Source organism: Salmo trutta, chromosome 15 (genome assembly GCF_901001165.1).
Source record: "Salmo trutta chromosome 15, fSalTru1.1, whole genome shotgun sequence".
NCBI lineage: Eukaryota > Metazoa > Chordata > Actinopteri > Salmoniformes > Salmonidae > Salmo > Salmo trutta.
Window position 1 is genome coordinate 47,085,987 of NC_042971.1, and position 25,930 is coordinate 47,111,916.

Here is a 25,930-nt window from a genome sequence, read left to right on the forward strand (position 1 = left end):
CAGCCCAACTGCTACGCTAAGGTGATCACAGTGGAGTCCCAGAAGAAGATCGTCATCTACTCTCGACAACCCATCAATGTCAACGAGGAGATCACCTACGACTATAAGTTCCCCATCGAGGACGAGAAGATCCCCTGCTTGTGTGGGGCAGAGAACTGTAGGGGAACGTTGAACTAACGTTAGCCCCTGGCCAAGGGGCAAACCTCCCAGAAAAAAACAAGCACTGTCCCAACAAACGTTGTCCCCATTCCCTGGACACACACACAGAGACGCCATGCTAAAAACACACGGACAGAAGAGGAGTGGTGGAAGAACCAGGGATGAAAACCAACCCATCGTCTGGCTACAGTGCAGCTACCTGTCTGGGACTCTTTTTATACGCACAGATATTAACTCAAGATTGTTTACGATTCCAGGTGCTCTTTAAAACAGAACTAAACATGGGTTTTCTAATAGTCTCCCAGTGACCCTTGAATTTTCACAACGCTGTACCATCTGGCTTCCTGGTGCAGCACTCTTAATTGTCCCTCTTCCATTCAGCATGGCTCCCCCTTTCTGGTCTTTGCTTGTACAGTTTTACCTACTCTTTTCATAAGCTTTATGGCGACCACGTGGTATGTAACCACACACACACACATCTACATTAAGCTGCTCATTGATACTGTTGACACGCACAATGAAAACACTTGTCGCTGTGGGAGGGACACAGCCTCCTCATGGGAGACGACACTATTTTCACCATGTGGTGGTCATAGTGGCACAGACAGGAAGTAGGATTGGGGCCCTGAGAAATGGGTTTGCTGCCCAAGGAGAAGCCTGCGTGCATGCCTTCACTTGCTTAACACCCCTTTGTTTTTATAGTAAATGCAGAAAACATTTATCATTTAAGCTACAGAATGGTTAATTCTGTCATTAGTTCACAAACGTGGACATCACTGGAGATGAATCCACACCTGCTCATACCAGCAAATAATAGAGTATGCTGCTGTCTGTTACTTTATGCAAAATCAAGGAATATGCTTTCAGAGATTTACAAATGGTATTAAGGTTTTTACAGTAGTTTTTCCATAATTTCTGTTGTCACTCTTCTTACCGTCTTGTCTTCCCCAAAAACACTACATGGTGCCCTCTGTAGGTCATATTGTGGAAATAGTGAATGGGGAAAGAACGCGAGATGGGTACCGTAGAAATGTATTTACACAGTTGAACCTTTTACACCGTATTGTAATGTAGTATAGTGTTTCCAAAAGCGACCATAGGCACATGATTCCTTCCGTAACAAACTTAGTTATCACTGCACAGTGAGACTGCTGATCGAAGTATACAGATTTTATTGAAATGCTTTGACTTTCTGATGCCTTCTCATCTCCAACATGACATCCATCCACGACAGACTGCTTGTTGAGGTTCACATGTAGAAGGGTTATTCAACTGATTCACCACTTAAAAGACTGCCTGTCCTAGGAAACGGTTCAGATCAGGTCAGCTGTACAGTACAGAATAGCGATTCAAACTCGAGTACTTTTAGGTTTGAATACTTTTCTTCCTGAAGCTCATCCAGTGCTGTCTGGAAACCAAACTGATCCCCACTGCATTTCCAGTGTTATATCTTGAGAAAAGCATTTATTCAATGCGCTATAAAGATGACAATAATAGTAAATATAGGTGAAACCTATCTAAATGGAACTCCAATGTTCTCTATGAAGCACACAGACTGCAATAAACAGAAATTATTACATTATAGAGACTGACAAAAGCCTTGAAATGGGGAATGGCTATAAAATAAGTCAGATTATGAATGTAAGTTTATTGTAAGTGCCATATCCATGTGTACGTGTCTGGGTTGTTCATGACTACAAGGCAAAAGTGTTTCTGAAAGCTGTCGCTTGCAACTGTGTTAATGCGCATGCACTTATGAAATGCTGTCTATTTTCACCCGTGTGAATGTGTTTGTATTGTGTGACATGAATGTGTACGTGTGTTGTTTTCCCTCACTGTTTGGTGGTGTTGATGACAGGTTTAGGTGTCCTCACCTCATGGTGCTTTATCAGCCCTCACTGTACAGATAGCTCAGTATTCTACTCACCATACAAAGTGTTTCTAATCTAAAACAATCCATCAGACGTCGCTCTATCAAATCATCACCACACTAACAACCCCGAGCTCCAATCTTCTGTTTGTGTATGTTTGTCACGTGGTTGTCTCTTGTCATTCAGTTTCATGAATCATTAATGTTTGTGAATGCACTAGAGGCTTGCACTTCTGCTTACGCCCTCCTAGCCAATCAGAACTCTGAAGACCAAGTCATTCATTGCTTCTCATTCAGTTGGATAGCTTTTTTTTAACAACCGTGATGTTTATATTGTACAGGATCACTTGTATAGAAGACCTGAAGTTGTTGTTTTTTTCATCACATGGAGAATACTTAATGATGCATCTTTTCTTTTTTAAACAAAAAAGACTGAGTATTTAATGTTGTATTTTCAGGGATCAGTATAAAAAAAAGTAAGGAATCTTTAAAAAAAAATGTTCAAGGGTTGAATTGTTTATTTAAAGCAAAGGTGCATCTTGTACAGAAAAAAAGATCTCCACTTCCCTTTGAAAGATTGTTTCTTGTAGAAACGTCTTCATTTTCTCTGCCCATTTCTTTTGTAATCTTAAAATATATAAATACTTTAACTGTGAATATATATATATATATATAATTTTTCTTGCTACAGAAATACAACTCTGAGAGATCTGTGTCAGACAGCTGGTGAATGCGGAGCTGGTGGCAGTATTTTCAGCTTGTGTCAAGCTTTATTTTTATTTTCTGTTGTAAATTCTATGAAAACTTGTTTGCAGTGTGGAGAAGGGGATAAAAGCATTATGGTGCAGAAATGGCATAGGAATAAGGTGGAATCACCAGCCTGTTTCTCATGTCTATTACACAAAAAAATGTATGAAAAAGAATAATGGGAAATAAAGGCATTTTTTTCAAACGATTACGAGTTAATTTAACTAAACTGAATACATTACATTTCAGTGTTCAGACAGAGCAGTTACTGGATGATCCAGGTTTATGTACAGTAAACTGACACAGGATGTTGGATAAATAAAGGTTCCTTTATGTTGGAAACCTCAATGGAGAACACGTATAACTTCACCCATGATGAGCAACATGAATAAACCAACATTCAGAAAGGGTGAGACACTGTCCTTGGATAAACAATGGCCTTCTGTCAGTGTGTCGGCTACAGTTTAGTTCAGGACAAAATTATGTGATTTCTCCCACATTTCAAGCAGTGTCAATCGGGATGTTAGGGACTTTGACTGAGTATGACATCAGTCACTTTATATTATCAATAGCATCAAGGTATGGTCAGTAAAGAACATTAATACAAATCAAATTTTATTGGTCACATGCACCGAATACAACAGGTGTAGACGTTTACAGTGAAATGCTTACTTACCAACATTGCAGAGTTAAAAATACATATTGCTAAATAAACGGAAATAGTAAAACAAAATTCGAGGCTATATACAAGGAGAACCAGTACCGAGTCAAGGTGCAGGGGTACATTCTTATCCTCCATGACATAATACCCATTTACCTACACTACCGCTCAAAAGTTTGGGGTCACTTAGAAATGTCCTTGTTTTGAAAGAAAAGCACATTTTTTGTCCATTAAAATAACATCAAATTGATATGAAATACAGTGTAGACAGTTAATGTTGTAGCTGCAAAAATATTTTGAATGGAATATCTACATAGGTGTACAGAGGCCCATTATCAGCATCCATCACTCCTGTGTTCCAATGGCACTTCGTGTTAGCTAATATAAGTTTATCAAGGCTAATTGATCATTAGAAAACCCTTTTGCAATTATGTTAGCACAGCTGAAAACTGTTGTTCTGATTAAAGAAGTAATAAAACTGGCCTTTTTTAGACTAGTTGAGTATCTGGAGCATCAGCATTTGTGGGTTCGATTACAGGCTCAAAAAGGCCAGAAACAAAGTACTTTCTAATGAAACTCGTCAGTCTATTCTTGTTCTGAGAAATTAAGGCTATTCCGTGCGAGAAATTGCCAAGAAACTGAAGCTCTCGTACAACGCCGTGTACTACTCCCTTCACAGAACAGCGCAAACTGGCTCTAACCACAATAGAAAGAGGAGTGGGAGCCCCGGGGCACAACTGAGCAAGAGGACAAGTACATTAGTGTCTAGTTTGAGAAAGTCCTCAACTGGCAGCTTCATTAAATAGTACCCGCAAAACACCAGTCTCAACGTCAACAGTGAAGAGGCGACTCCGGGACGCTGGCCTTCTAAACAGAGTTGCAAAGAAAAAGCCATATTTCAGACTGGCCGAAAAGATTAAGATGGGCAAAAGAACACAGCCACTGGACAGAGGAACTTTGCCTAGAAGGCCAGCGTCCCAGAGGCGCGTCTTTACTGTTGACATTGAGACTGGCCAGTTTTATTGCTTCTTTAATCAGAACAACGGTTTTCAGCTGTGCTAACATAATTGCAAAAGTGTTTTCTAATGATCAATTAGCCTTTTAAGATGATAAATTCATATTAGCTAACACAACATGCCATTGGAACACAGGAGTGATGGTTGCTGATAATGGGCCTCTGTACGCCTATGTTGATATTCCATAAAAAACCTGCCGTTTCCAGCTACAATAGTCATTTACAACATTAACAATGTCTACACTGTATTTCTGAGCAATTTGATGTTATGTTAATGGCCAAAATGTGATTTTCTTAAAAAACAAGGACATTTCTAAGTGCTATAAACTTTTGAACGGTAGTGTACCTTGTAAAATATAAAGGGCATTTAAAACAAACCTGTTACCAGTGTGAGAACCTGTAATAAACAACAGGAAATAATTTTCCAATAAACAAGCACAGCATCTCAATAGGTCTAATTAAAGTCAAAATAAAAATCTAAGAGGCAGGGCTTAGGGTTCTGTGCAAATACCAAGCTTAAAAAGGACTGGGAAAGTGAATGTCAAGCTTTTTTTCCCCTTCTGTTTGGTCAGTGGAGTGTGTCATTGCCAGTGGTCTTTAATGATGAATGTCACATAACAGGACATTGACGCGAGGAGAGCATGGCACCTCACAGCTGAGCACAAATGCCCTCAAATGGTAAGGTCAATCCTTTTATTTATAAAAACAATTAATTAACAAGTTAGAATGTACAGTATCTAAGTGAAACGTTAGCACTGTTCATTTTTCCAATGTATTTTTGTACTATATATCCTTGCGAAGTGGTCTGCCTATTAAAGGGCACCTGTCAAAGGAAGAGACAGGTATACAGTATGTGTATAGGCCTAAAGTCCACCTGCTGCCCCTCTTAGATGCAGATGTATGATGCAATAGGCTACTGATGCTTGATATGGTCTGACTAATAAATCTTACTTCTTTTGTTTCAGCATCACTGCCAAGATGTAGATTTCAATTTCCTATAGCCTGGTGAGTGGGATTCCTTAACTTCCAGGGCTCCCCTTCATCAGCAACACACATCTCACTGTTTAGGGATTTCCACATCTCATCTTAACCCCTGATATTTGGTCACAATGGCTGAGGGATTTCCTTGACATATGCCAAGACTGATGAAGCATGTATAGCCTAGGCATGTGTAGGTAGGCCTATTTATCCTATGGTCTCAAGTTCTCTGCTACCACTACAGGCCTAACACACAACATCCTTCATGGTACAATTTATTTGGCATTTAATTAGATATACCTCTACCTCAGAAAAACACAGAGACCCCTGCAAAAGAAGCAAACAATTACAATTTAAAAGCTATGAAATAAAATATTAGCTATTGCATTTTATAACACATTGAAAGTAGTTTTTTCACACCACCATTGTGACTATCGATAACAAATCAACTTGTGTAAATGCAGCAGGGGTTCCAATGCATTCATCTACATCAACCTGTAGGCAAGCATCTGTAAGCTAACCTGGGCCAAGATGAAAATTAGAAATCTGTTCTCTCATCATGCCTCTACTAAAACACGCACTGTAGGTCCTACAAGCTGAAAATGACACACCAAAGATTATTTATTTTTTAAATTTAACTAAGCAAGTCATTGTAAATAAGAATGTATTCTTTACTGACGGCCTACACCGGCCAAACCCAGACAACGTTGGGCCAACTGTGCACCGCCCTATGGGACTCCCAATCACGGCCGGTTGTGATACAGCCTGGAATCGAACCAGGGTGTCTGTAGTGATGCCTCAGGCACTGAGATGCAGTGCCTTAGACCACTGCGTCACGCGGGAGTCCAAAGATGGAGAGATCCGCTTTCCAAACACCATCCCCCATACATGCACATCCAGGTTTACGATAAAAACATTTTTTACAAATCATGACAATATAATTTCCTTGGATAATCCACAAAAGGATTGTCTATGCTGAAATTTTTTTTACAAAACAACTTGATACCTACCGACGAACGATGCAATGCTACATACATCTGTGTATACACACACAGCTGTGATTCTCATGGGGGGAAGATCCACCTTTTCAGTGCTGCTGGTGATAGCATGGTCATCTATTTGGCTGAAGTCTATGTAGATCCTGGCTGGTAAGTGCTTAGACCAAAGTAGTTCCAAAACCCTTATAGGGATGTTTGTGCTTTCATAGGCCTGCCATCATAGCCTTCTAACTCCTTTGGCCTTTCAACTCTACAGGTGAACAAGCATGACATAAGAACTGAACAGGGCTCTCACAGGTCTTTACACCTTGAGTCACAATGGGGTCAAATTATGTGGCTTTCCTAGTAGTTTTTTGTTTACTACAGACTTTCCTTGTCTGTCATTATCATGAAACATGAGAAAGGGGGTTGGCCACCCAATGCCATATAGGCTACTGTTAGAACCTAACCAGGTAAACCTCCAATGTCAAACTAAAATACACTGAGATGACAATGTACATTGACAAGAAAATATATTAGTGGATCCAGTGGCAGCTTCCAAAAATGACACAATTGATGATTGTTACACTTCCCCACGTTATCAGTTATGCTTGCAAAATATATTCAGTTTTAAAATACTTCATGACATTGAAAGCAAATGCACAGAGCTACTTGGCAAACAGGTGATGTGCAAAATGTTGAAAAACAAAGTTGGGTTTTTATATACGTGTGCATACATACACTCACACATACGCACAGCTAAGTAACAGATTGCTTTACCAATGAATTTAGTATTAATCGTTAGTGTTCTTTTCATTAAATCATATCTAAATAAGTTTACTTTTACACATTTCATTGGGTACAAAACAGCAAGTAACCATTGCTACAAGCTACACATGAAGCTCTAACCTTTATTCACACTCACTAGTGACATTCTCTTACATGTGGTGAACTCATTGACTAACATGAGGGACCCATCATCTATGTTCAGATCCCAACAATTCCCAGCCTATTTCTTACCCAAGAAAAGGACACAATACTCAACCAATGGACATCTACTTCAACAAATACTCATGAACTAAATGCAATATTGAAGCAATATTCTTGTAAAAGTTGTAGCATTTACCTCATCATCAACACATAGCAGTGTGTTAGCTGGAGCTAACAATAACCATAACTAAATATTTCTGCAAGGTTGAAAAACCTCTTGTAGAAGAACCTCTCATTGCTCCATTTACCATTGTGCTATCAATCTCGAAGACGTCTTAGCACATCAGATGGATTTTTGCCCTCTCCAATCAAAGTTCAGAGGCGATGCTTGGGATAGGAAAACAATGTATTTAATTCATGGAGGAGACTTGGGAGAGAGAGCAGAGTTATGCGAGTCATTGTCAATAACTGACCATCCAAGTTCTGCCTCGGCCTCCAAGACAAAAGCAGTAGGATGCAAATTAAGAAGTGCAAAGGACTTAAGCTAAAGTGGCTCCTTCTACCTCCCCCTTCATTATTACCTGGCGTAATGCCTGAGGGAGTGTTTATATTGGGGGAAATCTTGAGCATGAAGCTCAAACAAACCAAATAATTCAAAAGCTTTGTCCAATGAAAACTAAAATCAGTAGCTCAGCCTGGTGTAGTGTTTGTCTTCTCTGTACAGAATCAGTCTTCCAGATCCATTTGATTGTCTTACTCGTCCATGTGTGTTCACCTATAAGAAAGCAGTCTGATCCACTGCATTCAAGTTCAACTGTAAAAGGTTACGTTTCTGACAAACACCCATTTGGTTTCAGTTCACCCGTTGAAGAAACACACCAGTCCGATTTTCCTCACACCTCAAGAAGTGGACTGGTCCTTCAGTCTACCCTGATACCGTCTCTACACTGTCTTTTGCCATCCCATCCCAGTCTCTTCTAACTAACAGACCCCATGTGATAGACCAGTCTGCCACTGCCCTCCTCTCTCAAACTGTGGGTCCAGATGGGAGCAGCTCCCCACCCCCCTCAGTCCTATACCACGGTGCTGAGGGAGGAGCTGTTGCTGCAGTCTACAGGCATGGAGTCAAGGGCGTGGCTGTCTGTGGGGGTGTCGGGCCCCACCAGGAGGGTGCTGCTGTCCATGGAGTCCTCCCGCTCCTGGGAGGACATTGGGACAGATGGCGCTGGGGTGTCTGTCATAGCATCTACCACGTCCCTCATCTGACTAGGGATCATCTGAACGCCATGGCGTGCTGTGGAGAACAACGAGAACAGTGACGACAGGGTTCAGAAACAGTTAGATACTCAACCTAGTATGCGAATTTAGGAAGAAAAAAAAACTGCCATCACAGAAAGTGAGGAAAACACGTTAACATTAACAGCACAGGGTGGTCCTACCGAGGTCCACATAGAGGACGCTGTCGGGGTTGATGGAGGCTTCGTAGGGAGGAGGGGGGTCATCTGGGTGCTGGATGTCAGGGTATTTATAGGCAGCGTAGGGAGGGGGAGGTTCCTGGAAATGAAATGCACCTCTCTCTCCATCATCAGAGAGGTGCAGGGGAGTGAGGCCAGTGCCAAAAGCGTCCGGGCCGTAGTCAAAGCCTGGGACTCGGCGCCCAAGGTTGAAATGGTGAACTGAGGAGAGAGAGCAAAGGCTGAGTGAGACCAATTGAAACCAACCAATCATCATTCGATGCAGTTGATTAAGTTTTACTACTAAAATGCATACACATTTGAATACACTGAAGTACCAGAGACAGGCTAGAGGAAAGTACAAATTGATTAGGAGAGGCGTTCCGTTCCCTGTGTTTGTTTAAAGGCCAAACAGGGCTTTTCCAGAAGGGATGGCGGTGCCAGCCGTGATTGGGAGTCCCATAGGGCGCCGCACAATTGGCCCAGCGTCGTCCGAGTTTGGCTGGTCATTGCAAATAAGAATTTGTTCTTAACCAACTTGCCTGGTTAAATAAAGGTTAAAAAAAAAGCTAACTTGGTGCCACCTGTTGTTTGTATGAGTGTGATTATATGATGTGTATGGTTACCTCCAAGGAGTGTTTGGATGCGCTGGCGTCTGCGCTGCCGAAGCCTGTGCACCATGAAGAGCAGCAGAGAGAGGATGAGGAAGGAGGAGATGCAGCTGACGATCAGACGCATCCCACTGGCCATAGAGTCAAACAGGCTGCTGCCTTCTAAAAGACAGACAGGGTCCACATTTTTATACATTTCAAGTGTTTCTGTATTTTCTCTCCTTAAATTAGTGCCAAATATTGTTGAACAACATGGCAGGAGAAGAGATAAAAAATGTCATGCTCCACCTTGTGAAACTTTCACAACACCCATAGTTTCTAGTTTTTGTTTAGGGAATTATGTGAGTAGTTGGATAGTACCTCGATCCAGGCAGGTGAACTTGCAGCACTCCTTGGGGTCCTTGCCGAAGTTCTTGCAGCCCTCCGGCCGATTACACAGCGCAGCCACACACATCTCTGGCTCGCCGTTGTGACATGTGCAGCTCAGGCACGGGTCTTCCCCCTTAGGGGTGAAGTAGTACCCCTCGGTCACCACCTGGTCCTTTATGTCCACACATGTCTGCCCTGTTAAAGACAATCAAAGGTTTAAGACCAAAACCAACCAATAACTATATCTACACTAACACAACATAGGATGCTGGACTTCCCTGACTTGGGTATGCATTACAGCACCCAAGGCTTTAGATACAGAATTACATGAATCTTATGACTCAAACAACTAGGTTTCAGCTGAGCATCTACACTTGTTACAATCAAGCTACTTTGACCTCCTGTGAAGCTGCATAGGTCATTTGGTTTTGATAAGAGCAGACATACTCCTCTTGCACAGGAAGGGGAACTTCTTGTAGCAGTTCTCGGCGTGCCAGCTGTGAAGGCCGCGCTCGTTCATACTCTTGATCTGAAAGCGCTGCAGCTGGGCACAGAAGATGTTGTCCTGGGTCGGAGATGCCTCTCCAAAGTTAGTCAGGCCCTCTGGCGGCAGGAACACCTGCATCAACCCTGTAAGGGAACCAAGAGAGAAAGGAACAAGATGAATCGTAAGCCAAATACAGGTTTAATGCTTTGACTGATCATGGCTGTTTGAGCATGACATTGAGTTGCATCTGCTCCCTTTAGCTCATTTTCAGTGGAATTCAAGCACAATATACTTTAATTAAAATGAACAAAGTCCACACCCACCTTTATATGACACTTCCCAATGGCCCTCCAGTGAATGGTTCTGATTGGTGATGACATACTGGTAACCCACCCAGAACCTGAAAGAGAAAAAGTGGATTAAATAATAATAAATTAGTCTGTACAGGAAAAAAATCTGCTTCAGGGCATTCATTTCAACACTATTACTTCATGCAATACATCCTTAGCAAACACTCACTTGCACTGGTCTCTGCGCTCGCACACTTCCGTGTCGAAATCCACCTCAATCTTGAGGATGAACTGCAGTTCCTCGTTGGTGACGAAGGTCGCCAACGAGCCATTGACTTTCTGACACGTGTCCACAGCCTGCCAGTAGTTCTCATTCCTCAGGTACACTTTGTAACAGCTGGCTGTCTTCTCGTAGTGATGCCACCCACTAGGACACTTCTCTGTGGAAGGGAAAGGTGCTTTAGAGCTCCTACAATATGTCCAGTAACAAAGCTTTCCATAGGTTATTTTAGCAACAACAAATTCAAATATTTTTTGGGATGAAAAGTGACTGAAGGGTTCATGGAGGGAGAGTTAAACGTGGGTCTTACTGTTAAAGCGCACAGGCTGGGCCACACCGATGACATCTTCCACTTGGTCAAACCCATTACCAAACCCATTGGCAAAGTGAAACGTCTCCTCTTTCATGGCTGAAAGGGATCACGGAAGAGAAGTAAAAGGCAGTATTTAAATAGAAGGAATGTACTGTGGTGACTGGCTGCAGTTCATATCAACAAACAAAGCTGTCTTCAGGTTTGTTAAGGGACTTCTCATTAAGGGGAAGAAAACTGTTTTAGTCCATTCACAGGTCACCAATGGCAAAAACATTAGTTCTTTCTCATGACAATAAATACACATAAAACCATTTCTGACTGCTTTTGCCACCATTTATCAAATAATGTAATATGCACACAGTCAAGATGAAACAAGATGGCCGTGTTATAGGAGGTCACATGCTGTGTGTGAACCCAATCCTTTCCATAATTCCTATTATGCAGCCAGAGATCAAGGGACCAGTGCTCATTCAGGAATTAAGTAATGGAAACAATAAGATTTCCTTCAACTGCTTACTACTGCAATATCAAACCATCTCCGCAAGAGAGATCAACAAACAAAGCTCACAATAAGAGGCGTTGAGAAAAGTTCACTCAGAATGAGTTTGGCGTTTCCCCTGACATTGAGAAATTTGTTTTCTAAGAAATATAGATCGGCTCCGATTGCCGTTCAAGATTAGCCTAATTATAGTATTTTGGGGATGTACGAAGTCTCTGTCCTTTCACTTTGGAGCATGCAATACAATGTTTGTACTGATTGGGGGGGGGAGAGAGAGAAGGACAATCGATAGTTACATATCGCAATATTATTTTGGCAGATACTGTATTGATACTTTGACTCCAATTTGTATTTGTTTTAAATGATAATAATTTAGTCCATGCAACTTATTATGTGACATGTTCAGACAATTTGTTCTCCTGAACTTATTTAGGCTTGCCATAACAAAGGGTTGGAATATGTATTAACTTCATTTTTAATTAAAAAAACAAAACAATTCCACTGACATTATGGGGTATTGCATGTAGGCCATTGAATTTAAAATTGGTTTGATTTTGTGGCAATCTGTAACTCAACAAAATGTCAAGGGGTGTGAATATTTTCTGAAGGCACTGTATAGTAAGTAATATTTTTGCAACATCAAATTGTAGTATCGAATCACAATAAATATAGAACCGTGAGAATCGCAATACTTATCGTATCGGCACCCAAGTACCACGATGGTATCATGAGGTCCCTGGCAATTCCCAGCCCTAATTGTTTGGAAAGGGGACCAGAGTTCAGGTTGGAGTCTGGGTAAAAGATGTTTTACTCACGGGGGCAGTCCAACTCATCGCTCTTGTCCTCACAAGCCGCCCAGCCGTCACACTGCCAGGACATGGGGATGCATTGCATCTTCCCACTGCGGCAGGCAAACTGTCCAGGGCTGCAGCGCAGTTCTGAAACACAGCACAGAGGAAAGCTAAAGACACCACAGTGCCCCCTGTAGTTATGACATGGTCACTGCAACACAGCTTTTATTTTCTCCCATACCTGCTTACCAATTGTAAAGAACTGAAAGACAAGTCAATGAAAGATTTAGCATTTCCAGCTTTTAGTGTCATTACAGAGACATGTCCTGACAGACAAATAAGAAAAAAGGTTTTCACCATTTATCATACACATTACATTAGAAAGCATTAGGTGCATTGTTAGAATAAAAACTTCCCAGGAAACATAAATAAAATAAAGCATCAAAGGAAAAACTGGAAGGGAATGCAGCAATACCGCACGTATTTTGTCTTACTTCAATTCAGGTCTGGTGCTTAAAATAAAACAGATTAGCTACATCTAAAACAACACTCATATCATTATCACTGAAACAAACAGGGGTTATCATTGAGTGTTTGAGACCTGCGCTTAGAAACAACTTAAACGGAGTCACAAAAACATGAAACAGTAGAAATGAGGGACATACATTAGGGCCTAACATAGTATCTAAAAAAAAAAAAAGGCCTCCATAAAATAAATCAGTTAACCTAAAGGGGCCAGAACAAAAAGAGTTAGCCTAAAGGGAACATATATCAGAATAAAACTTGACCTAGGCCTAACCTTATTTTACTTTACTAGTGTCTACCCCTATACCCATTAGTAACACAGGGGCAGTATTAAGTGGGTCAGCATCTCTGTGGCATGTGTGATTAACATGAGACAGCATAGGGGCTGCCCCCTTGAGAAGGGAGTATTAGGTCCAGCTGTCTAAGAACGCAGAAAGAAAAAAAGAAAGAAAAGAACTTCCCTCTATGGCACTGAACAGTCTAGACACTGGACTAACAGGATTCTTTGAAAGTAGCTCAGAATTGTTGAACGAGCTGTTGCATAAAGACGGGTAAGAAAAAAATACCTAAATAATGGAAAAACAAAGCACTGTGAATGGGAATATTAAATAGGCACAAGCTGAGAATAGAACAAAGTAACCCAAATCGCTGGAGACTGGCAGACCTACAGATACACTGCACTAACAGAGGAGACACTGCTTACCTGACAATAATCTTGCCAGAGCTAGCCTTGGACCTGAAACAAAACAAAAAGCAAATTCTGATGAACTAACCCCTTAAATCTCAACACATTCCTAGTTGGGAATGTTCCAACACATAATATATTAAGCTATTTAGCAAGAGACTTACAGTCACGCGTGCATACATTTTACATATTGGTGGTATTGGCGTTACAAGCTCCATGCTCTACCAACTGAGCTACAAAAGGACCACAAATCAAAATGTATTGGTCAAGTACACATATTTTGCAGATGTTATCACATGTGCGGTGAAATGCTTATGTTTCTAGCTCCAACATTACACACAAATCCAAAAGAAAGAAATATCAGAACAAGCAATGTCAGAGTCCAGATACACTACATGTACAAAAGTATGGACACCTCATCGAACATCTCATTCCAAAATCATGGGCATTAATATGGAGTTGGTCCCCCCTTTGCTGCTATAAATAGCCTCCACTCTCCTGGGAAGGTTTTCCACTAAAGTTGGATATTGCGCGGGGACTTGCTTCCATTCAGCCACAAGCGCATTAGTAAGGTCGGGTACTGATGTTGAGCGATTAGGTCTGGCTCACAGTTGGTGTTCCAATTCATTCCAAAGGTGTTCGATGGGGTTGAGGTCAGGGCTCTGTGCAGGCCAGTCAAGTTCTTCCACACCGATCGACAAACCATTTCTGTATAGGCCTCGCTTTGTGCACGGGGGCATTGTCACGCTGAAAAAGGAAAGGTCCTTCAAACTGTTAAAGTTGGAAGCACAGAATCATCTAGTATGATGTAGCATTAAGAATTCCCTTCACTGGAACTAAGGCATCTAGCCCGAACCATGAAAAAAAGCCCCAGACCATTATTCATCCTCCACCAAACTTTACAGTTGGCACTACGCATTTGGGCAGGTAACGTTCTCCTGGCATCCACCAAACCCAGATTCGTCCGTCAGACAGCCAGACGGGAAAGCGCGATTCATCACTCCAGAGAACGCGTTTCCACTGCTCCAGAGTCCATGATCTTAAGCTTTTGTGCGGTTGCTCGGCCATGGAAACCCATTTCATGACTCTCCCGACGAACAGTTCTTGTGCTGACGTTGCTAGCAGAGGCAGATTGGAACTCGGTAGTGATTGTTGCAACCGAGGACAGACTTTTTTTACGCGCTTCAGAACTCGGCGGCCCCATTCTGGGAGCTTGTGCGGCCTACCACTTCGCGGCTGAGCCGTTGTTGCTCACAGACGTTTCCACTTCACAATAACAGCACTCACAGTTGACCGGGGCAGCTCTAGCAGAGCAGAAATTTGGCAAACTGACTTGTTGGAAAGGTAGCATCATATGACGGTGCCCCTTTGAAAGTCAGAGCTCTTCAGTACGGGCTATTGTACAGCCATTGTTTGTCTATGGAAATTGCATGGCTGTGTTTCTTGATTTTATACTCCCGTCAGCAACAGACGTGGCTGAAAAAGCCAAGTCCTCTAATTTGAAGGGGTGTACATATACAGTACAAGTCAAAAGTTTGGACACACCTACTCATTCAAGGGTTTTTCCTTTGTGTCACATGCGCTGAATACAACAAGTGTAGACTTTACCGTGAAATGCTTACTTACAAGCCCTTAACCAACAGTGCAGTTCAAGAAGAATACATTATTTACCAAGTAGACTCAAATAAAAGCAATAAAAGTAACACAATAAGAATAACAAGGCTATATACCGGGGGTACCGAGTCAGTGTGCGGGGGTATAGGCTAGTTGAGGTAATCTGTACATGTAGGTGGGGGGCGAAGTGACTATGCACAGGCAACAAACAGCAAGTAGCAGCAGTGTACAAAAGGGAGGGGGGGGGTGTAAATTTACCAGTGGCGATTTTATGAATTGTTCAGCAGTCTTATGTCTTGGGAGTACAAGCTGTTCAGGGTCCTGTTGGTTCCAGACTTGGTGCATCGGTACCGCTTGCCGTGCGGTAGCAGAGAAAACAGTCTATGACTTGGGTGACTGGAGTGTCCGACAATTTTATGGGCTTTACTCTGACACTGCCTATTATATAGGTCCTGGATGGCAGGAAGCTTGGCCCCAGTGATGTACTGGGCCAGACGCACTACCCTTTGTAGTGCCTTACGGTCAGATGCCGAGCAGTTGCCATACCAGGCGGTGATGCAACCGGTCAGGATGCTCTCAATAGTGCAGCTGTAGAACTTTGAGGATCTGAGGACCCATGCCAAATATTTTCAGTCTCCTGAGGGGGAAAAGGTTTTGTCGTGCCCTAGAACAACTGTCTTGGTGTGTTTGAACCATGATCGTTCATTGGTGATGGGGACGCCAAGGAATTTGCAGCTCTCAACCTGCTCCACTACGGTCCCGTCGATGTTAATGGAGGTCTGTTCGTGGACTACAGGAAAAGGTGGGCCAAACGGCTCCTTTGTCTTGCTCACATTGAGGGAGAGGTTGTTGTCCTGACACCACACTGCCAATTCACTGACCTCCTCCCTATAGACCGTCGTTGTTGGTGATCAGGCCTACCACTGTTGTGTCATCAGCAAACTTAATGATGGTATTGGAGTCGTGGGTGGCCACGCAGTCGTGGGTGAACAGGGAATACAGGAGGGGACGAAGTACACACCCCTGAGGGGCCCCAGTGTTAAGGATCAGCGTGGCAGACGTGTTGTTGCCTACTCTTACCACCTGGGGGCAGCCCGCCAGGAAGTCCAGTATCCAGTTGCAAAGGGAGGTGTTTAGTTACGAGCTTTGTGGGCATTATGGTGTTGAACGCTGAGCTGTAGTCAATGAACAGCATTCTCACGTAGGTGTTCCTTTTGTCCAGGTGAGAAAGGGCAGTGTGGAGTGCGATTGAGACTGTGTCATCTGTGGAGGCTGTATGCAAATTGGAGTGGGTCTAGGGGAGGAAGCTGTTGATGTAAGCCATGACCAGCCTTTCAAAGCACTTCATGGCTACCAACGCGAGTGCCATGGGGCGGTAATCATTTAGGCAGGTTACCTTCGCTTCATTGGTCAATATGGTGGTCTGCTTGAAACATGTAGGTATTACAGACTCGGTCAGGGAGAGGTTGAAAATGTCAGTGAAGACACTTGACAGTTGGTCCGCGCATGCTTTGAGTACACGTCCTGGTAATCTATCTGGCCCAGCGGCTTTGTGAATGTTGACCTGTTTAAAAAGGTTTTGTTCACATCGGCTACCGAGAGTGTTATCACAGTCATCCAGAACAGCTGGTGCTCTCATGCTTGCTTCAGTGTTGCTTGCCTCGAAGCGAGCATAAAAGGCATTTAGCTCATCTGGTAGGCTAGCATCACTGGGCAGGGCAGCTCGAGGCTGGGTTTCCCTTTGTAGTCCATAATAGTTTTCAAGCCCTGCCACATCTGACATGCGTCAGAGCCGGTGCAGTAGGATTCAATCTTAATCCTGTATTGACGCTTTGCTTGTTTGATGGTTTGTGAGAGCATAGACTGTAGAATAATAGGTTAGACATTAAAACTATGACATAACACATATGGAATCATGTAGTAACCAAAAAAAGGTGTTAAATCAAAATGTTTTTATATTTGAGATTCTTCAAAGTAACCACCCTTTGCCTTGACAGCTTTGCACTCTTGGCATGCTCTCAACCAGCTTCACCTGGAATGCTATTCAATAGGTCTTGAAGGAGTTCCCACATATTGTGAACACGTGTTGGCTGCTTTTCCTTCACTCTGCGGTCCAACTCACCCCAAACTATCTCAATTGGGTTGAGGTCGGGTGATTGTGGAGGCCAGATCATCTGATGCACAACTCCATCACTCTCCTTCTTGGTCAAATAGCCCTTACACAGCCAGGAGGTGTGTTGGGTCATTGTCCTGTTGAAAAACAAAATGACAGTGGGACTAAGCCAAAACCAGATGGGATGGCGTATCGCTGCAGAATGCTGTGGTAACCTTGCTGGTTAAGTGTGCCTTGAATTCAAAATAAATCACAGTGTCACAAGCAAAGCACCCCCACAACGCCTCCTCCAGGCTTCATGGTGGGAACCACACATGCAGAGATCATCCGTTCACTTACTCTGCGTCTCAAAGACAGCGATTGGAACCAAAAATCTCAAATTTGGACTCATCAGTCCAAAAGGACAGATTTCAACCGGTCTAATGTCAATTGCTTGTGTTTCTTGGCCCAAGCAAGTCTCTTCTTCTTATTGGTGTCCTTTAGTAGTGGTTTCTTAGCACCAATTTGACCATGAAGGCCTGATTCACAGTCTCCTCTGAACAGTTGATGTTGAGCTGTGTCTCAATGAAGCATTTATTTGGGCTGCAATTTCTGAGGCTAGTAAAAAATGAACTCATCCTCTGCAGCAGAGGTAACTCGGGTCTTCCTTTCCTGTGGCGGTCCACATGAGAACCAGTTTCATCATAGCGCTTGATGGTTTTTGCGACGGCACTTGATGAAACTTGAAAAGTTCTTGAAATTTTCCAGATTGCCTGACCTTCATGTCTTAAAGTAATGGACTGTCATTTCTCTTTGCTAATTTGAGCTGTTCTTGCCATGATATGGACTCGGTCATTTACCAAATAGGGATATCTTCTGTATACCACCCCTACCTTGTCACAACACAACTGATAGGCTCAAATGCATTGAGGAAAGAAATTCCACGAATTAACAAGGCACACCTTTAAATTAAAATGCATTCCAGGTGGACTACCTCATGAAGCTGGTTTAGTCAATGCCAAGGGTGTACAAAGCTGTCATCAAGGCAAAGGGAAGAATCTAAAATATACACTGCTCAAAAAAATAAAGGGAACACTTAAACAACACAATGTAACTCCAAGTCAATCACACTTCTGTGAAATCAAACTGTCCACTTAGGAAGCAACACTGATTGACAATAAATTTCACATGCTGTTGTGCAAATGGAATAGACAACAGGTGGAAATTATAGGCAATAAGCAAGACACCCCCAATAAAGGAGTGGTTCTGCAGGTGATGACCACAGACCACTTCTCAGTTTCTATGCTTCCTGGCTGATGTTTTGGTCAGTTTTGAATGCTGGCGGTGCTTTCACTCTAGTGGTAGCATGAGACGGAGTCTACAACCCACACAAGTGGCTCAGGTAGTGTAGCTCATCCAGGATAGCACATCAATGCGAGCTGTGGCAAGAAGGTTTGCTGTGTCTGTCAGCGTAGTGTCCAGAGCATGGAGGCGCTACCAGGAGACAGGCCAGTACATCAGGAGACGTGGAGGAGGCCGTAGAAGGGCAACAACCCAGCAGCAGGACCGCTACCTCCGCCTTTGTGCAAGGAAGAGCAGGAGGAGCACTGCCAGAGCCCTGCAAAATGACCTCCAGCAGGCCACAAACGTGCATGTGTCTGCTCAAACGGTCAGAAACAGACTCCATGAGGGTGGTATGAGGGCCCGACGTCCACAGGTGGGGGTTGTGCTTACAGCCCAACACTGTGCAGGACGTTTGGCATTTGCCAGAGAACACCAAGATTGGCAAATTCGCCACTGGCGCCCTGTGCTCTTCACAGATGAAAGCAGGTTCACACTGAGCACATGTGACAGACGTGACAGAGTCTGGAGACGCCGTGGAGAACGTTCTGCTGCCTGCAACATCCTCCAGCATGACCGGTTTGGCGGTGGGTCAGTTATGGTGTGGGGTGACATTTCTTTGGGGGGCCGCACAGCCCTCCATGTGCTCGCCAGAGGTAGCCTGACTGCCATTAGGTACCGAGATGAGATCCTCAGACCCCTTGTGAGACCATATGCTGGTGCGGTTGGCCCTGGGTTCCTCCTAATGCAAGACAATGCTAGACCTCATGTGGCTGGAGTGTGTCAGCAGTTCCTGCAAGAGGAAGGCATTGATGCTATGGACTGGCCCGCCCGTTCCCCAGACCTGAATCCAATTGAGCACATCTGGGACATCATATCTCGCTCCATCCACCAACGCCACGTTGCACCACAGACTGTCCAGGAGTTGGCGGATGCTTTAGTCCAGGTCTGGGAGGAGATCCCTCAGGAGACCATCCGCCACCTCATCAGGAGCATGCCCAGGCATTGTAGGGAGGTCATACAGGCACGTGGAGGCCACACACACTACTGAGCCTCATGTTGACTTGTTTTAAGGACATTACATCAAAGTTGGATCAGCCTGTAGTGTGGTTTTCCACTTTAATTTTGAATGTGACTCCAAATCCAGACCTCCATGGGTTGATAAATTGGATTTCCATTGATTATTTTTGTGTGATTTTGTTGTCAGCACATTCAACTATGTAAAGAAAAAAGTATTTAATAAGATTATTTCTTTCATTCAGATCTAGGATGTGTTGTTTAAGTGTTCCCTTTATTTTTTTTAGCAGTATATTTTGATGTGTTTAACACTTTTTTTGGTTACTACAGTCGTGGCCAAAAGTTGAGAATGACAAATATTAATTTTCAAAGTCTGCTGCCTCAGTTTGTATGACAGCAATATGCATATACTCCAGAATGTTATGAAGAGTAATCAGATGAATTGCAAAGTCCCTCTTTGCCATGCAAATTAACTGAATCCCCCAAAAACATTTCCACTGCATTTCAGCCCTGCCACAAAAGGACCAGCAGACATGTCAGTGACTCTCTCGTTACACAGGTGTGAGTGTTGACGAGGACAAGGCTGGAGATCACTCTATCATGCTGATTGAGTTCGAATAACAGACTGGAAGCTTCAAATGGAGGGTGATGCTTGGAATCATTGTTCTTCCTCTGTCATCCATGGTTACCTGCAAGGAAACACGTGCCATCATCATTGTTTTGCACAAAAAGGGCTTCACAGGCAAGGATATTGCTGCCAGTAAGACTGCACCTAAATCAACCATTTGTCAGATCATCAAGAACTTCAAGGAGAGCAGTTCAATTGTTGTGAAGAAGGCTTCAGGGCGCCCAAGAAAGTCCAGCAAGCGCCAGGACCGTCTCCTAAAGTTGATTCAGCTGCGGGATCGGGGCACCACCAGTTCAGAGCTTGCTCAGGAAAGGCAGCAGGCAGGTGTGAGTGCATCTGCATGCACAGTGAGGCGAATACTTTTTTGGAGGATGGCCTGGTGTCAAGAAGGGCAGCAAAGAAGCCACTTCTCTCCAGGAAAAACATCAGGGACAGACTGATATTCTGCAAAAGGTACAGGGATTGGACTGCTGAGGACTGGGGTAAAGTCATTTTCTCTGATGAATCCACTTTCCGATTGTTTGGGGCATCCGGAAAAAAGCTTGTCCGGAGAAGACAAGGTGAGCGCTACCATCAGTCCTGTGTCATGCCAACAGTAAAGCATCCTGAGACCATTCATGTGTGGGGTTGCTTCTCAGCCAAGGGAGTGGGCTCACTCACAATTTTGCCTAAGAACACAGCCACGAATAAAGAATGGTACCAACACATCCTCCGAGAGCAACTTCTCCCAACCATCCAGGAAGTGATAACTAAGTGGCTCGGGGAACAAAACATCGATATTTTGGGTCCATGGCCAGGAAACTCCCCAGAGAACTTGTGGTCAATCCTCAAGAGGCAGGTGGACAAACAAAAACCCACAAATTCTGACAAACTCCAAGCATTGATTATGCAAGAATAGGCTGCCATCAGTCAGGATGTGGCCCAGAAGTCAATTGACAGCATGCCAGGGCAGATCGCAGAGGTCTCAAAAAAGAAGGGTCAACACTGCAAATATTGACTCTTTGCATCAACTTCATGTAATTGTCAATAAAAGCCTTTGACACTGATGAAATGCTTGTAATTATACTTCAGTATTCCAGTTACATCTGACAAAAATATCTAAAAGACACTGAGGCAGCAGACTGTGAAAATTAATATTAGTGTCATTCTCAAAACTTTTGGCCACGATTCTGTGTGTCATTTCATAGTTTTGATGTCTTCACTATTTTTACTATTTTCTACATTGTAGAATAATAAAAGAAAAACTCTGGAATGAGTAGGTGTCTAAACTTTTGACTGGTACTGTATATAAATGGTGTGTATGGACAGTATATTATTAAAGAGGTATGTACAGCAGTAGTTATAAAGGATGAGCCAAAACATCAATAGCCACTACAATGTCGACACATGATGTCATGAGTTCAGTAACATTTGCCTTGATTTTGCAGACCCACGACTAAGTGTATTGACATTAGCCAGCTTGCTAACGTTAGCAAGCTAGCGACGCTAGTCAGCATAGGCTGCTACATGATAATTAGCTAGCAAGCTCTAGTTCAATGGAAACCGATGCAACTATGATGGCTAACGGCTAGCTAGATGACCAATGGTGACAGGGAGGTCACTGAGATTCAAGGCTTAATTAGTGCCATTGTGCGGAAATTGCTAAGTAAATACTGGTTGATGAGCTAGCTAATTTAGCTAGCAAGATAACTGACAGTAACCAGTGTGCATGCACAAATGCATGACAACACATTGTATCTAAGTCAAGAAGGCATGCAGAATCAGTTTGCAGAACAGACTGCCTCTGGGCAGCTATTTTGGTGTACCTATATTCATCAATTGTTTGGAAATGGAAATGCAGCGTAGCTCGTGATATCTTATGCCTTCTTACACTTTAAGATGGGGGTGCAACCAAGCTCACATGAAACCATTCATGAAGACAAATCATCTGAAGTATGTAGGCCCTACCTGCTGAGTATAAGAAACAATTGCACCCGAGCTCAATTTTGAGTCTCATAGCAACGGGTCTGAATACTTTTGTAAATAAGGTATGTGTTTTATTTTTTTTATAAACTCACAAACATTTCAAAAAAACTGTTTTTGCTTTGTCATTATGGGGTATTGGGTGTAAATTGAAGAGGGGAAACATTTATTTTATCAATTTTAGAAAAAGGCTGTAACGTAACAAAATGAGGAAAAAGGAATCTTTAAGATATTTTATAAATCCTCTCCCTCCTAAGGTGAAGGCAGATCAAGGTAGATCTATCAATTAGTTAGTGTGTTTAATGACATCACCTTTGTTTATGAAGTATTATTAAGGAATTTCTGCAATGGGAAATCACAGTAGTCACAAATCACAAATTGGGTTCACAAGTTTAGACAGTACAGTAAATGCATGAATGTGTTATTCAATGTATTTCTATGGGCTATAGTAGTAAATGCCAAATTCAATATTTTATCCAAAAATATTGATATTTTCTTTTATACTTAAAGGGGTCCTAAAATTCCAAATCAAATAGTAGAACCCCCCACGGCTTTTAGAGGTTAATCCCCACACAGGGCGGACCCATTGCCATCTGAACACGTGTTATACTGACAGAGTGGGCTAATCTCCAGTCAATGACCATAGATGCACTCTGGGCCAACAATACTCAAAAGTTACACCATTTGTGCCATTGCTTTTATTCAACTACACAAACCACAAACTTTTCAACTACGTGTGAGCTCTCTACATTTCTAAGGTGTGCAAAAGGCAATAATACCCCAAATCAGTGAATGGGTTCAGGGAGACAACACAGCTTGGCGGAGCAGAAGCCTAGTGGTTAGAGCGCTGGGTCAGTAACCGGAAGGTTGTTGCAAACTAAAGGTCAATGCAAATTGAGTAGCAAATTGAGTAGCAGCTAATACAATGCTTCTTCGTATTTCAGGTAGGTTTAAAATCAGATTAACTAACTAACGCCACACCATTAGATAGATAGCTATATCTAACATAAAACAACATATGGCCCAGTCTTTTGTTGCTCCTGCGACGTAGCAAGCTAATGTTAGCTGGCTACCTAGCTCTCTGGTGAAACTCGTGCATGTAGACGGATTGGTTGTTTAGCAACAAAACCGACACGAGCGCAACTATGTGGCAAAACAGACAGGGTTTGCTTAGATTGAAATAGAATTCGTCTCCAATGTTTATCGAAAAAATAAATACATTTGCACAATGACCACTTGTCTCAAATACATTACTATTTCACTGCTGCTATTTAATTACTTGTTATTTTTCTCTTCTTATCTGTATTTTTTTTAACTGCATTGTTGGTTAAGGGCTCGTAAGTAAGTATTTCACTGTTGTATTCGGCGCATGTGACTAATAACATTTATTAGTTACAGTTGCTGGTTAGTTAGCTAGCGAATTTTAGCATTGACATGAAATCAGTCAAAACACCTCAAGACATGGTTTCAATAACATTATGAAACTAGCCATTTACGATTCCCCCACATGGCAGTTTGTCATTTTTGCTAGCAATCGGCCATCCAGAATCACAACACGCTGACGTCTGCCCAATGGAAGCGCGCACATCGTTGTCAACTAACCCATCTGTTTTCTAACTGAAATGCAGCTTGCTAACATATTCTGTTTAAAGGCGAATTGGCGCCAAACAACCATCTAAACGTGAATTGACTCAATTGTGGTACAGTTCTAAAAACATAAATCCCTCTACTTTCATACCACATCGACATCATTTCACAAATGCAAAATACGCACTCACCGTACACCGTTTTAACGAGATTTAAAGGTTACAGACAGTATTTTTCAGCTACAACCTGTTTGTGGTGTCCGTCTTACGTTTACACACAGGTGTTCGGAGAAGCACATAGCTCATTAGCAAAGGTAGTCCACTCTGTCTTCCATTAACAAGCGCTGTAAACGTGGAAATAAGCCCATGTGGGAAACCTAAACAAGGTGTAGTAATTTTAACCCCCCCCCCCCCAAAATTCTCATTTATATAAAGGATACCTTATGTTTACAAAACCGTACCGCAAGCAATGCGTGTTAATGTTTAGAGCAAGAGTCAGGGCTCTTAACAAAACACTCCTGGTCAGAAGATTCCACTAGTTTATACGCCTATTGACGGTAGTATACAGAAATCCGTGGTGGTAGTCAGTCGTTTTTGACTGCAATGCAGTTGACTGTTTAGTTAAACAAATGGTATGACAGTTTGTAACAGTAAAAAAAAAATGTGCAGGGGAAGGCCCAAAAGGGCTTGTCGAGTAACCCCCTCTAATGGTCATAAATCACACAAGTGTGGACAAAAACGATGACATGAACATGTATTCGGGTTGACATCCATACAAGCACTACACTCCGATTTTGACATCAACATAGTGTGAAATACACAAACATTTGCCTAAATGTAGGTTCATTTTGCTGGGGGGCAAGAGGAGATTGGGGACCTTTCCATTGTCCTCTTTACCTCATCTATGAATTGGGTAGGCGGACTGGAGCTCCGACATCACATAAAATGACAATTGTATCCCTAACTACTTATTTAAGTACCCAAGGAATAGCCCACAATTACACCGATCAATGTTGTGTGTAATTGTGGGCTATTCTTCGGATGCTGAAATCAGTAGTTTTGGATAAAAACGTAATTGTATATAACGTCGGCGCTCCAGTCTGCCAACACTAGTCGCCGCTCAACTCCATCGCATCCTGGAGTTGAGTATAATCAGCTACTGGTGTACTAGCTAGTAACTAACGTTAGTAGTACTGGGTTCTAGAAATAACGTGGAGCACCCCAATTTCACGTAGCTAGTTAGCTAGCTAAAGCTGCACAATACTGAAAACTTTCAGCAGGCTAGCTACAACTTGTATCTCTCGAGCCACACCGACGCAGGAACTGCAAAATGTAGCTAACTTACAACTATATACCCATATAATACATTTTTATGTTCTTTACATTATTTACGTTAACGTTTGTTAGCTACGCAGTAAGTGGCTAGCCAGCAGCATAAATTGAGACCCGTGATACTAGCTACAAACGCCATCTACACTAACTACATTCCCGTGCAAATAGGCCTACCATAGCTCACGGGCATACTAAACTCCGACATTGTGACAAACTACAACCAATTGCATTTCACCGGTCTTACCTGCCCGTGGTGGGTCTGTTAATGTGAGGACGAAAAGAGAGAGGAGGACGTAACTGCTGCTGTCAGCCTTTGGCAACATTTATCCTCCATTCATAGTAACTCCTCTACTCAGAAATAAAATAAACTGACACCTGGACCAACGCGTTTGCTTCGACCCTATAAACGCCAAAGACAGTAACCTTACTTAGTCATTCAAAGACATTTAGAGTGGTGGGAGCGCTAAACATACAAATATACGCAATAATGTTAGCAAGCGCGCTAACTAGCTACATCATTATTCGAAAGCCCTGTTTTTCGTTCGGCCTTCCCAATTTATTCCAGGACAGAAATAAAACAAGATGGCTCCATTCTCCAGTCACAACAATCCAAAACACTCCACACAGCCGATCAGATTGCGAGTTGGGGCGGAGCTAAGGTTATTGTATACATGTGTTACAGTAGCTAACAGAATTGTATCCGGAGTGAAACAGCAT

The 25,930-nt window shown here is 42.7% G+C and overlaps 2 protein-coding genes across 8 annotated transcripts in view; one reads left to right on the forward strand and one right to left on the reverse strand.

The window, feature by feature from the left end:
* LOC115149174 (histone-lysine N-methyltransferase SETD1B-A) overlaps positions 1-2,984 on the forward strand; it is a 19,988-nt gene extending 17,004 nt beyond the window's left edge. For all 3 annotated transcript variants that reach the window (XM_029691779.1, XM_029691778.1, XM_029691780.1), the window contains exon 18: positions 4-2,984. In XM_029691779.1, the coding sequence (XP_029547639.1) occupies positions 4-177 (174 nt within the window). In that variant the 3' untranslated portion in view covers positions 178-2,984. The remainder of the gene's footprint in view (positions 1-3) is intronic.
* Positions 2,985-5,689: 2,705 nt separating this feature from the next.
* On the reverse strand, positions 5,690-25,928 carry LOC115149183 (integral membrane protein DGCR2/IDD). Of its 5 annotated transcripts, none has more exons than XM_029691802.1 (11): positions 25,458-25,928; positions 13,660-13,692; positions 12,456-12,578; positions 11,139-11,237; positions 10,778-10,988; positions 10,582-10,658; positions 10,219-10,401; positions 9,763-9,966; positions 9,418-9,564; positions 8,777-9,013; positions 5,690-8,631 (listed from the first exon to the last, which is right to left on the reverse strand). In XM_029691802.1, exons 1-11 carry the CDS (start codon positions 25,534-25,536, stop codon positions 8,411-8,413), a joined length of 1,614 nt encoding a protein of 537 aa, XP_029547662.1. In that variant the 5' UTR covers positions 25,537-25,928; the 3' UTR covers positions 5,690-8,410. The 5 variants fall into 5 exon arrangements, with proteins under 5 accessions (XP_029547662.1, XP_029547663.1, XP_029547666.1 ...); XM_029691806.1 differs by lacking the exon at positions 25,458-25,928 and adding an exon at positions 24,343-24,832 and having other exon boundaries at positions 6,926-8,631; XM_029691804.1 differs by lacking the exon at positions 25,458-25,928 and adding an exon at positions 24,322-24,832 and having other exon boundaries at positions 6,926-8,631.
* Positions 25,929-25,930: the final 2 nt, after the last annotated feature.